General features: G+C 44.4%; 1 protein-coding gene across 21 annotated transcripts in view; it reads right to left on the bottom strand.

Annotated features, from left to right (window-relative positions):
• The window catches only part of TFDP2 (transcription factor Dp-2), a gene marked incomplete at its 5' end in the record, with an annotated part of 147,901 nt that overhangs the window by 113,396 nt on the left and 21,334 nt on the right, over nt 1-13,171 (bottom strand). For all 21 annotated transcript variants that reach the window (XM_080674119.1, XM_080674130.1, XM_080674141.1 and 18 more), the window contains one exon: nt 4,044-4,143. In XM_080674119.1, the coding sequence (XP_080530245.1) occupies nt 4,044-4,058 (15 nt within the window). The remainder of the gene's footprint in view (nt 1-4,043; nt 4,144-13,171) is intronic.

Genomic DNA, 13,171 nt, shown 5'->3' with positions numbered 1-13,171 from the left:
TTTTTTATGTATTTTGGTGCTCCTGTATTGGGTGCATATATGTTTACCAGAGTTATTTCTTCTTGTTGGATTGCTCCCTTTAGTATTATGAAGTGGCCTTCCTTATCTCTTGTTATGTCCTTCACTTTGAGATCTAATTTGTCAGATATAAGTATTGCTACCCCAGCTTTTTTTACAGTTCCATTTGCCTGGAAAACCTTTTTCCATCCCTTCACCCTCAGTCTGTGTGCGTCTTTTTTTCTGAGGTGGGTTTCTTGTAGACAGCAGATATATGGGTCTTGTTTTCTTATCCAATCCGTTACCCTTGTCTTTTGATTGGGGCATTTAATCCATTTACATTTAAAGTTATTATTGATAGGTACTTATTTGTCACCATTTTTATTCTTTACCCCTGTGTTCCTTCTTCACTTCCTATTTCTTTTTTTTTTATTTTTTTTACAGCAGACCCTTTAGCATTTCTTGCACTGCTGGTTTGGTGGTAATACATTCCCTTAGTCCTTTTTTATCTGTGAAGCTCCTGATTTCACCTTCAATTTTGATTGATAGCCTTGCTGGGTACAGTATTCTTGGATTCAGACCTTTCCTTTGCATGACTTTGTATATTTCATTCCATTCCCTTCTGGCCTGATGAGTTTCTGTTGAGAAATCAGTTGCTAGTCTGATGGGGGTTCCTTTGTATGTAACTTTCTGTCTCTCTCTGGATGCTTTTAAGATTCTTACTTTGTCGTTGGTGTTTGCCAATTAAATTATAATGTGCCTTGGTGTCGGTCTTTTGGGGTTCATTTTGATTGGGACTCTGTGAGCTTCTTGGATTTGTGTGGGGTTTTTCTTCCTTATATCAGGGAAATTTTCTGTCATTTCTTTAAACAGGTTTTCTATTCTTTGCTCAGCTTCCTTTCCTTCTGGAACCCCTATTACGCGGATGTTGTTTTGTTTCGTGTTGTCCCAAAGTTCCCTTAGGCTCTCCTCCTGCCTTTTAATTTTTTTTTCTAGAAGCTGCTCTACTTGAGTATTTTTTCCCATCTTGTCTTCTAGCTCACTGATGCGGTCCTCTGCTTCTTCTAGTCTACTCTTGATGCTTTCTATTGAGTTCTTTACAGCAGCGATGTCATTTTTCATTTCTTCTTGGTTCTTCTTCATTTCCTCTTCGTTCTTGTTCATATTGTCGAATTTGTCTTCCATTCTCAGCCACCTTATGACCATTTCTCTGAATTCTTTCTCTGGAAGGTTGCTTGCCTCCATTTCGTTTACTTCCTTTTCTGGTGATGTCTGCTTTTCTTTCATATGCAGGCTGTTTCTTTGTCTCCCCATGATCTCTCTTCTCTGGATGTCTGGTTATGTAGTTCTCTCTCTCCTTTCCGTGGTGGAGTGTAGAGGCTCCTCTGAATCCATGTGTTTGAGCCAATTGGGGACCGGTGTTCTAGGGCTCGCAGCTGTTACATGGGTGCCGCAGTTGTGGATTTTCAGGCTTCCGATAAGCTCCACTTTCCCGTTCAAGATGGCGCAAACGCCTCGTCGGAGCCCGTAGCTCCAGGAGGGTACCCAGCCGCAGTGAGGGCTGCCAGGTCAGGGGAACCCCGTCTAGCAGTCCCCCAACTTCTTCTGGAGTTTAGCTGTCCCTTAACTTGCCAACAAACACTCCTCATGCGACCCTCAGCTGTTCTTTCTTTCTACTCCGGGAAAAGGCTCGGAACATGTCTGTCTATTCCGCCACCATTTTCCTCCCTCCAAAATCATCACTTTTAAAGCGTTTAAACAAGCATTCACAAGTATCTTGAGATGGAGAATGTTCACCATAAGCTTCCCAAAGTATTCAGCAGCACTTTTCTTCAAAATAAAGGAATGAATTAAAACTTCTCACAAATGCTTTTTGGCACGAAATTTGACATTTTTAAGTGTAAAAATATCTATGATGTTAACACCTTCAGAAAATTTGACATATGAAGTTTTGAAGCTTGTTGTCAATACAACAAAATAGCATACATATCAAATCGCATATATATAAACATATGTGTAACTCCATCTATTGAAAAAAATCTGCATTATTAACTGGTACACCTAGTATTTGTTGGAGAACAGTGGAGAGAGGAGAAGGAATTGCTCATAGCATCATAAACTAGTACAATCTTTTTAGTAAGTATCTTGACAAAACCTGCTAAAGGCCACAGAAATGTTCTTATCTACTGCAGAATGGCTAGTAAACCTGATGACTGGATATTTTCAGGCAGCCTATTTTAATCCTTTCACACAGGCTTCAGCCTAGTCTGAGGCTCGGTCTCTCCATGTCCTTAACTGCAGGGTTTCAGAAGAGGTTCAACTCATCACTTACCCTTCCCCCTGTCCCCAGGTGGCTATAGCAGAAGGAGAAACATGATGCTCACTGTTTGATTTATCCAACTATATAGACAAAATAATGGGAGTGCAATTATCACTAGATCAAATGCTTTATGTTACTTTCAGGAAACAACTTATTAATACAACAAACTGTACATACGGCTAGGAAGATTATATTTGATTCAAAGTACATTGTAATCCAAAATATACTTTTGCTATTTAAATGTTAACCATCTTGTTGCTCAGCATAACTTTCACATCCTTTTTTTTTTCCTAAAGAAGAGAAAAATCAAGGTAATATCCTATAAGAAAATCCCAAATCACAGACTAAAATTTTGCTTCTTTTCCCCAAACCGCACTTTAACAAATATCTATGAGTCTTAGAGTAAAGCAAACTACTCCTGATCATTTATCCCAACAAAATTAACTAAATGTTAATAAAGAAAAATCTGTATCAGCTTAGAGCTACTAATGCATGCTAAAGCAAGGTTAATAACAGCAAACCAGGGATAAGTAATAAGGGTTTATTTTTTTAGTGCCATTCTTTAGATGGATAATGGTAGTATTTAGTATTTTGTCTGGCTCACAAGGAGACCTTTTTACTCAATATAATGCTTGCTTCTCCTGGTCATAACTAAGCAAACCTCTAGTGGGTATCAAGCTGAAGCACTGCCAGAGGTCCTTCCCAAGGAATCCGGAGCTGACCTAGGCAGGCAGAACCTGCCGGGCTGCCTCCGTCTCTCCCTTTCACACTTCTCTCTGAACAGGCTGGCTCTGTAACATGTCGACTGAGATGCTAACTGGAGAACTAGAAAGATGATATGCAGAGAGCCAGAGTAATGAAGCAGGTGCACAGAGACAAGCAGAGATGACAATTGGAAACCAAGTATTGCCTCAATTCCTGGTAGATTTCAAGTTCCTGGATCCAGGTCTTTCTGAGGGCCCACTAAATTCCTGGTCTTGAATTCCTTGAGACATCCCTGTATCTTTATAATAAATTCCCTTTTTGTTTAAGTCTATGCTGATTCTGTAACCTGCAATCAAAGATTCCAACATAATAATCTAGGAACAGTAAAGCTATTATAGTAAGTTATTTCCTGGATGCTTTAGTATTTATTTTCTGGCATAATCCTTCACCATAACTGAGAACAAATCCATTGATAGAGGGTGACAATAAAATGTAACTTCAAAGAAAGTAGATTCAGAAATGATAGTTTCAAACAAACAAAAATTGAGTAATTTCTCCAAAACATCTAAGTCCTAACGTCACCTCAGGAGTCATGTCATGGAGGATAGCAGGCTTTTCTGAACTATACACGAGTATACACATTTCCCTGAGTAAATCCAAAGAAAAACACTGAACCAAAGAAAATAGTGAGGGTAAGAAAGGCTCCAGCAATACCAAAGCAAATTTATTACAGTACCCAACAAAGGAGCAGGGTGGGAAACTTTCTGGAGACAGCAATTTGGTAGCTGTTGAGAAGGAACAACTTCGCAGCAATTTATAAGAATGCTACCATGCCCATTAGCGTACTGTATTCAGTAGCATTCAAGTTTACTATCTCACTCTTTGCATGAAAAAAAACAATTATAAATCAATGACAGTAAATTAAATTTGAGGAACCTGAGTGGTGAAAAAAAAAATGCCAGTAGGAAAAAGTACAACTCACTTTAAAAATACTTACATTAAAACATTTACAAATACTTACATTTTTTGCCGTCATGTCAAATTGTATTCGGTTTAAAATTCTGTAAAGCCATTAAGAAAATAAAAAAACTTCGTCTTCAATAATTCCTTAAAAAAGCATCCTGTTAAAGAAGGAAAAAAGAGAGAATAGTAATGTAATAATAATAATAGGCAACATTTATGTCATATTTACTATGTGATATATATATAGTTCTTTAAGTAAATTATTTAAATTAATCCTCACAACAAAACTCTAAGATATGTACCATTTTAATCCCCATTTTCCAAATAAAAATTGGGGTTTAAAGAGGTTAAATATTTTGATCAAACCAACTCAGCTAACAAGTGATAGGGCCTGGGTTTTGAAATATTATACTATGCTGCTTTAGGCAACCCATTGAAAGAAACAGGGTTTCTTGGAAAAATAGCCAATTCCAGGGCTGGGGCAGGATATGTGCAAGATAAACCTAGAACATTTTATTGTATCTAAAGTAAGGAAGGGCTCAAAAAATGAGCTTACAACTGGATAATGAACACCAAAGTACATATTGCTAGCAACAGGTTATAACAGACTATAAACCCAATGAATAAAATAATATTCCAGGAGTCCACAGTGATATGAACAAAGAACGAGGAAGAAGGGGAAGCTCTTCTTTGTAATACAATGCCAAGTAATAAATACAGGGTGTGACAAAAGTAGGTTTACAGTTGTTCATATGGAAAATACAAGTTCATTAATAGATAAGAATAAAGGAATAAACTGTGTTTCATGTACTCAAAACTGTAAACTTATTTTTGTCCCGCCCTGTATAAAGGAGTGATGGAGTTAGAAAAACCCCCATTTGTGGTTTTCTATAAAGGATTGGGCAAGAATCATTGATAGCCGAAACCGGTTTGGCTCAGTGGATGGAGCGTCGGCTTGCGGACTGAGGGGTCCCGGGTTCGATTCCGGTCGGGGGCATGTACCTTGGTTGCGGGCACATCCCCATTGGGAGGTGTGCAGGAGGCAGCTGATCGATGTTTCTCTCTCATTGATGTTTCTAGCTCTCTATCCCTCTCCCTTCCTCTCTGTAAAAAATCAATAAATTTAAAAAAAAAAAGAATCATTGATAAATACTAAAACTAGCCAATGAGAATTGGTGAGGATTATATTTACATACTTTTGAAATATCTCCCCACAAAATACACATTAATTCAAATATTACAGTAAAAAACCTGATACACACCATTTTAGCCAAAGTGATCAAAGCTACCAAATGACCACTAACAATGAGACAAACCAACATTTGCATCTCCTCAAATGGACTGAGATGGATATAATTTCTGGGATTTTCCACCCAAAATGCATAATCTAAATCTAATTTTAAGGAAATAGAAAAATTTAAATGGAGAAACATTCTGTAAAAGAATAGACTGAATTCTTGTAAAATATTGGTGTCACTAGAAACAAAAGAAGCCTGAGAAACATTCCCAAATTAAAAATTGGGAATTCAAAGGAAGAAGGAAAAGGGCAGGAACTAATGAAATAGGAAAAAAATCAAAATAACAACTGGTTTTAAGTGCCTTGCTTGAAGTACGAATCTAATAAGTAAAGTAGCATTGTTAGCGGAGGGGAAGTGCATGGATTTTTTTTTTTTTTTAATCTAGGCTCAGTCTCAGCTCTGAAACTTTAAGCTGTGTGATCCTGACCAAGTGACTTAACCTCTTTGAGCTTCAGTATCCTCATCTGAAAAATAGGTATACTGAGTTTTTTAGGGTTATGTTAGGAGTAAATTAGATACAGTTGAAGTGAAAATCATCAAATCCACCAAGGCAATGTGCCAAATGCCTCCAATTTATACATAAACACTGAATACTCCTAACCTTATTACTGACTGAAATGTAGTTATGACAAAAATCAATAAGGTCTTTCCCATCCAAAGTACCTATTAAATTTTAGAAACCTGCCATATCTGTCTAAGGCAGACACTGTTGCTACCCAATATCATTTTCTTCTTCCTTAGAAGTTGAAGGTGGCCATGTGTCCAACTAAAAACACTATATTCTCAGTTTCCCTCTCAGACATGCTGACCATACGATGTAATTCTGACTAATTCTGGCCAATCTATATATATAAAAGCCTAAGCAACCGTTACGACCGGATGATAGCAATGATGCGCACTGACCACAAGGTGGCAGATGCTCAATGCAGGAGCTGCCCCCTGGTGGTCAGTGCACTCCTACAACCAACCTCCTGCGGCCAGCCAACCTTGCGTGGACCCTCCCTGCAGCCGGCCGGCCCCGGCCCTAATTGGCCCAATTGGGACTGGGCGAGATGGCCCCGATTATTCCTGATCACCAGCCAGGCCAAGACCCCACCCATGCATGAATTTGTGCACCAGGCCTCTAGTCCTATCTAATAAAATAGTAATATGCAAATTAACCATCACTCTGCTACACCCACAAGACACGCCCACCAGCCAATCAGGAATGAGCATGCAAATTAACCCAAGATAACTGCCGCCACGGAGCCAGCAGGAGGCTTGGGTTTCCCTGGTAATGGAGGAAGCCAAGCTTTCCGCACACCCAGGCTGGCCTAGGCCTCCACCCAAGGCTACAAAGTTTCAATTATAGAAAACAAATAAATCCCAACAAAAATGGTGGCAGCCACGGAGCTGGAGAGAGCAGGAGGCTTGAGTTGCCCCTGGCGATGGAGGAAGCCAAGCTTTCCACACACCCTGGCCGGCCCAGGCCTTCGCTTAAGGCTACAAAGTTTCAATTATAGAAGATAAATAAATCCCAGATACCAGGGCCTCTGCTTGGGTCACCGGGGGGCGTGGCCGGCCTGCAAACCACCACAGGACCCTCGCCCAGGCCGCCCCACACCCCAAGGTAACCCCCACCCTGATCTGGGACACCCTTCAGGGCAAACCAGCTAGCCCCCACCCGTGCACCAGGCCTCTATCCTATCTAATAAAAGAGTAATATGCAAATTGACCATCACTCCAACACACAAGATGGCTGCCCCCATGTGGTCAAAGATGGCTGCCCCCATGTGGACACAAGATGGCCAGCAGGGGAGGGCAGTTGGGAGGGACCAGGCCTGCAAGGGAGGGCAGTTGTGGGCGATCAGGCCAGCAGGGAGGGCAGTTGGGAGGGACCAGGCCTGCAAGGGAGGGCAGTTGGGGGCAATCAAACCTGCAGGGGAGGGCAATTAGGGGTGACCAGGCCAGCAGAGGAGGAAAGTTGGGGGTGACAGGGCCTGCAGGGAAGGGCAGTTAGGGGTGACCAGGCCTGCAGGGGAGGGCAGTTGGGGGGGACCCAGGCCTGTAGGGGAGAGCAGTTGGAAGGGACCAGGCCTGCAGGGGAGGGCAGTTAGGGGTGACCAGGCCTGCAGGAGAGGGCAGTTAGGGGCAAACAGGCTGGCAGGGGAGCAGTTAGGCATCAATCAGGCTGGTAGGGGAGTGGTTAGGGGGTGATCAGGCTGGCAGGCAGAAGCGGTTAGGGGCAATCAGGAAGGCTGGGAGGCGAGCAGTTGGGAGTCAGCAGTCCTGGATTGTGAGAGGGATGTCCGACTACCCGTTTAGGCCTGGTGGGATTGGGCCTAAACGGGCAGTCGGACATCCCTCAAGGGGTCCCAGATTGGAGAGGGTGCAGGCTGGGCTGAGGGACACACACCCCCGCCATGCACAAATTTCATGCACCCGGCCTCTAGTCTATATAATAAAAGCCCAGTGACTGTTACAGCAGAACAACCGGAACAACTGGCCACTATGACATGCCGGCCGGAGGGGCTGCCACCAGTGCCACTGCTGAGCCCTAAGGCCCCGGGGCCAGTTGCGCAGCCGCCGCCAATGCGCCAGAAAAGAACAACACAAAGGTGGCCAGCATGAGCGTGCAGCTTGAGATGAAGGCTCTGTGGGATGAATTCAATCAGCTGGGCACTGAGATGATTGTCACCAAGACTGGCAGGTCAGGGCACCCCTCTCCCTGCTGCGACCCTCCCCATGTGGCACCAGTCTGGGGCAATGGGCTTTGACCTGATCCACGCAAGTGAGACTGAGAAGCGGGGGGGAAGGGTGCAGCCTGGCCACCTATGGGTCCTTCTTGGCGCGGGCCAGCTCCTTCGCTCTCTGAGTCCTGGTTCTAGCGACAGCTGCCTGGCATGCCTGGCTGGAGGGTACTGCTCAGAAGGCCAGGAAGGCGGTGGAGAGAAACCCTGTGGACCTGCTGCCCGACCAGCAGCCCAGGACCCGGCGCCAGAAACGGACTGGCTCAGAGCACACTGAGCTTGGGGGGAAGGCCTTGCCACCAGCTGGTTCCTGGTGGATCCCACCTCAAAGGAAACTCAGTCTTTGGTTCCTTAATTCAGTCTTTCCTGGTTAAAAAGGAGCAGCTGGGCACATTTTAGGGGAGAATTAAAGACTCTAAAACAGTGTGTTCTGTTCCAGGGAGATTGCTACCTGGTTGTCTTAGGCCTAAATTCCCAGTGATTGTGGGGCTTGGCTCTGCCACTGGGGCCCGCATCTTCCAATTGGCCTGTATTTGTTGTAAGGGCCCAAAGAGAAGAAGGGAAACAAGTTTTTCGATGCAATGGATTTGACCAACAGAGAAAGGCGAGTGCCAAGCTATGTCTAATGTACACACAGAGACACCAGCTCTGAGTCCGCCTGGCCAAAGGGAGCTCAGGGCCTGTTTGCAGAGCCTTCTGGTGGTTTCTGTTTTCTTGCTGAGGCCATCCTCCCTGGAAAGCCTGGGGCCCATGCTCAGCTCCAGGCCCCTCCCCCTTGCCGGCCCCACCCTGGTCGCCCCCTCCTGATCAGGGGCGGGGCCAGCTGGCCAACTGCCCGCGGCCCCACCCCCAGCCGGCCCGGCCTGATCAGCCCCAATTAGAGCAGGCTGGCAGGACCCCACTTGTGCAAGAATTCGTGCACCTGGCCTCTAGTCTATATCTATAAAAGCCTAAGTGACCAAACAACCGGTTGACCAGTCACTATGATGCACACTGACCACCAGGAGGCAGATGCTCAATGCAGGAGCTGCCCCCTGGTGGTCAGTGCACTCCCACAGTGGGAGTGGCGCTCAACTGACAGATGGGCGCCAGATGCCGGCTTCACAGCTGGCGAGCACAGCTGTGGTGGCATGAGCCTCTCCTGCCTCCGTGGCAGCACTACTGAGCAGTGGCGGCAGCAGGCACAGCAGGGCCAGGATAAGTGGGAGCGGAGCAGTGCCCGGCCCAGGCTCGGGCTCCTCCCTCGCCACCTGCCGCTTTGGGCACTACTATATCCCTCGGGGGATGTTGGACTGCTGGTTTCGGCCTGATCCCTGCAGGCCATCAGGCCAGAACCGGCAGTCCAACATCCCCCGAAGGGTCCCAGATTGCGAGAGGGCATAGGCCAGGCTGAGGGACCCCACCGGTGCACAGATCTGTACACTGGGCCTCTAGTGAAATATAAGCAGACATTATTGGGCTGGGCTACCAGATTTGGCTTGTTTTTTCCCTTCTCCCCATTTCTTCATGTTCAGAATATGGTTGTAATAGCAAGAGCTGCTTGTCTCCATGCATATGCTTCATTACTATATTTAGTATTCATTTGTGTATTAAATTTCCTAAGGACTGTGTTATTCAGTGGCACTGTACTATTCTCCCAAATAAAAGATATTAAGAGTGTTACTATTTCAGCACACTATAGTGATGGGCTACGAATAAAAATACTGCTTGCCCTATCCCAGCTGTGGGCAAACTACGGCCCACGGGCCGGATCCGGCCCGTTCGGCTGTTCTATCCGGCCCGCGGAGCTGAAAGAGCAGAGGGTTCTCTTGCTCTCCTCTCCGCTCCTTTACTTTGAATTTATATTAGTTCACACAAACACTCCATCCATGCTTTTGTTCCGGCCCTCCGGTCCAGTTTAAGAACCCACTGTGGCCCTCGAGTCAAAAAGTTTGCCCACCCCTGCCCTAGCCGGTTTGGCTCAGTGGATAGAGTGTCAGCCTGTAGACTGAAGGGTCCCAGGTTCGATTCCGGTCAAGGGCACACGGCCGGGTTGCGGGCTCAATCCCTAGTGAGGGGCGTGCAGGAGGCAGCCAATCAATGATTCTCTCTCATCATTGATGTTTCTCTCTCTCTCTCTCTCTCTCTCTCTCTCCCCCCCCCCCCATCTCCTTTCCTCTCTGAAATCAATAAAAATATATATTTTTTAAAATACTGCTTTAGCCCTGGCTGGTATGCTCAGTGGTTAGAGCATTGGCCTATACACCAAAGGGTCACAGGTTTGATTCCCAGTCAAGGGCATGTACTTGGGTTACAGATTGGATATCAGATTGGAACACATGTGGGAGGCAACCAATCGATGTGTCTTTCACATCGATGCCTCTCTCTCTCTCTCTCTCTCTGCCCTTCTCTCTCTCTCTCTCCTCACTCTCCCCTCCCTTCCACCCTCTCTCAAAATCAATGGGAAAAAAATATCCTCAGGTGAGAATTAACAACAACAAAAAAATACTGCTTTAGCCACTTAATTTTGTTTAGTACTGTATTCCCTTTGTATCTTCTCTCCAGAGCTAGCAGATTGGAACCTCTAAATGTTACCTAAAAGGTAAGTATTGAAAGAGAGCCAAAGTGCATGAATTTCTTGAGCAAATTTATCTTAATGTCTCTGTGCCTCAATTTTTTTCATCTGCAAAACAGCAATAGTTTATCTACTTAATTAAATGAGTCAAGGTATGAAAAATTATTAGGATACTGCCTAGCACAAGGTTAGCACTCAACCCATGTTAGGGAAAAAAGCAGTTCATTGATTTCTCATGACAAATTAAGGTTTATTCCTCTAAAATAAATAATACACAATTCACACATAGTGCAAGTGAAAAATACCACAACATAAATCCAATTTAAAACAGGAATAATTGTGGTTAAGAAAAACTTCTAAAAGTAACAAGATGAGGCAATAACTTCATTCATTAATGTATTTATTCATCCAGAAATCATTGAATGCCCACTATGTGTAAGGCACTAATACAGGTACTGGAGATATACTAGTAAATGAGAGAAACAGCATATACCTTCAAATGTAATTTAAATTATATAAAATTATAGTAAGATAATGTTACAAAAGGAAATGGGACTGTGACAGATCTGCTTCATTCGATTACAAATAAATAAGTATGCTATATTGGCTTTGAGTTAGAGCTCTTAAACTAAAAAGTATACATTTCTAAGTATTTTTAAAGCTTTTGACTTTTACATTGTCTTTAAGCTACAAATTATTTGAAATGTATGACTTAAACCAAGTAGAAAGTAAATAAACATGGCATGAAGTGTTTCAAGAAATTGCCATCTTTGGACAGCACTAGTAATTCTCAAAGATAAGCTAATGCATTATGTTTTACCCAGACTCCACTATTGTACACTTCTTCCTGTCACCAAGTTTTCTGTTGGTTAAAAAAAAATTAAATCGGATTTCTTCTTCCATCTTCATGAACACATTATGTCAAGCTCAAAAAGTCAATCTTTGTGACCTCACCATCTGCCACGATCTCTTGTCAGTTTCAGACAATATAACTCCCACAGATGGTCTCAAAATGCAAGCCCTTTTCCTTTCCAACCACAATTTAGTAGTTCTGGCCACAAAGCCTTTTAAAACGGTACACCATTAATCAAAATACCACGAAGGAAAAAAGCAAAGTTATAAATACATTTGTAGAATTAACGTCACTTGAATCCGAGTTTGTAGACTTCCTAACACTGCTGTAAAAGATGCTACTAAAACTTTAATTTCAGCAAAGGCAGTATATTTATGTGGAAGATATTATTAATTTTAAATACAAATTCATGTTTCAAAGTTTGGAAAATATACATACTAAGGCACTCTTTTAAGTGCTTCACATGTAGGATCTCACATAATTCGTACCACAACTCTATCAGGTAAATATACTATTTGCATTTTACAGATGACAAACTGAACTTTACAGTTGAAGTAATTTGCCCAGTTAACCAACTGTGTAAATGGCAATGCCAGATCAACCCAAGAACTAGCAAAAAACAACAACAACAACAAAAAAAAACGCACACAAAGAAAACTAGCAGACATGTTCTTACCTACTATACTAAATTACAAAATATATCTGACTTGAGATACAATGAATATATCCTCAAGATATAGCAAAAAATGTAATTATTTTAATAAACCCATATAAAAGAATATCTTACTATACCAAAAGAAGCCTTCAGAATTTCATATAGGATAAGTCATATATCATTAGATCAGATTTTCACCCTTTTTAGTTCCTTCTTTTATTAATTTCAATATTAAATTAAAATTTTCTTAGTAAGTTCCTCATTTCTTTTTATAGTTTCACTAGTGGCCCAGTGCATGAAATTTGTGCACATTAAAAGGGAATTAGAGAAAATATTTTAATATTGCTATTTGCCCTTTCTCTATAATGTGTCAGAGATGAGAAAAAAATAGTAAAATGTATATGAAAATCTTCCTCCTGTCAGAGTCTGGGGCGCGCCACAGGACCCAAAGTCAAGTCCCCGCCCACCCACACGCGCCTCGAAATCATGCCGAGACCCAGACCCGGCTGGCCCCACACCCATTGGGCGAGATCCAGACCCAGCCGGCCCCACCCCCATCAAGCCTCACTGGTTGCGGGGTGCAGCCTCAGGTCCCCTTGTCAAGCCCCACCAGGCATGTGGCACGGCCTGAGGTCCCCCGGGCCAGTGCTGGGTGGGGGCACGGCCTGAGGTCCCCCAGCCCAGCGCCAGGATGGGGGGCGCAGCCTCAGGTCCCCTGGCCGGGCACTGGGGCAGGGGGCGCGGCCTTAGGTCCCCTGGCCAGGCACTGAGGCGGGGGGCGTGCCTTGAGCTACCCCATCAAGCCCCGCTGGGCAGGGGGCACGACCTGAGGTCCCCTGTCAAGCCCTGCTGGGTGGGGGGCACAGCCTGAGGTCCCCCATCAAGCCCCACTGGGCTGTGGCCTGAGGTCCCTCAGCCTGGCGCTAGGGTGGACAGTGTGGCCTGAGGTCCCTCAGCCTGGGCTGGGGGGTCGTGCCTTGAGGTCCTCCATCAAGCCCCACTGGGTGTGGGGCACGGCCTGGGGTCCCCAGTCAAGGCCCACTGGGCGGGGGGTACAGCCTCAGGTCCCCTGCCCCGGCCTGGCTCCACACAGCCTC

This window comes from Plecotus auritus (genome assembly GCF_963455305.1).
Source record: "Plecotus auritus genome assembly, chromosome: 6".
NCBI classification, from domain to species: domain Eukaryota; kingdom Metazoa; phylum Chordata; class Mammalia; order Chiroptera; family Vespertilionidae; genus Plecotus; species Plecotus auritus.
Note: the sequence above shows the minus strand (reverse complement) of the source record. Positions and strands in the feature narration are given on the sequence as shown.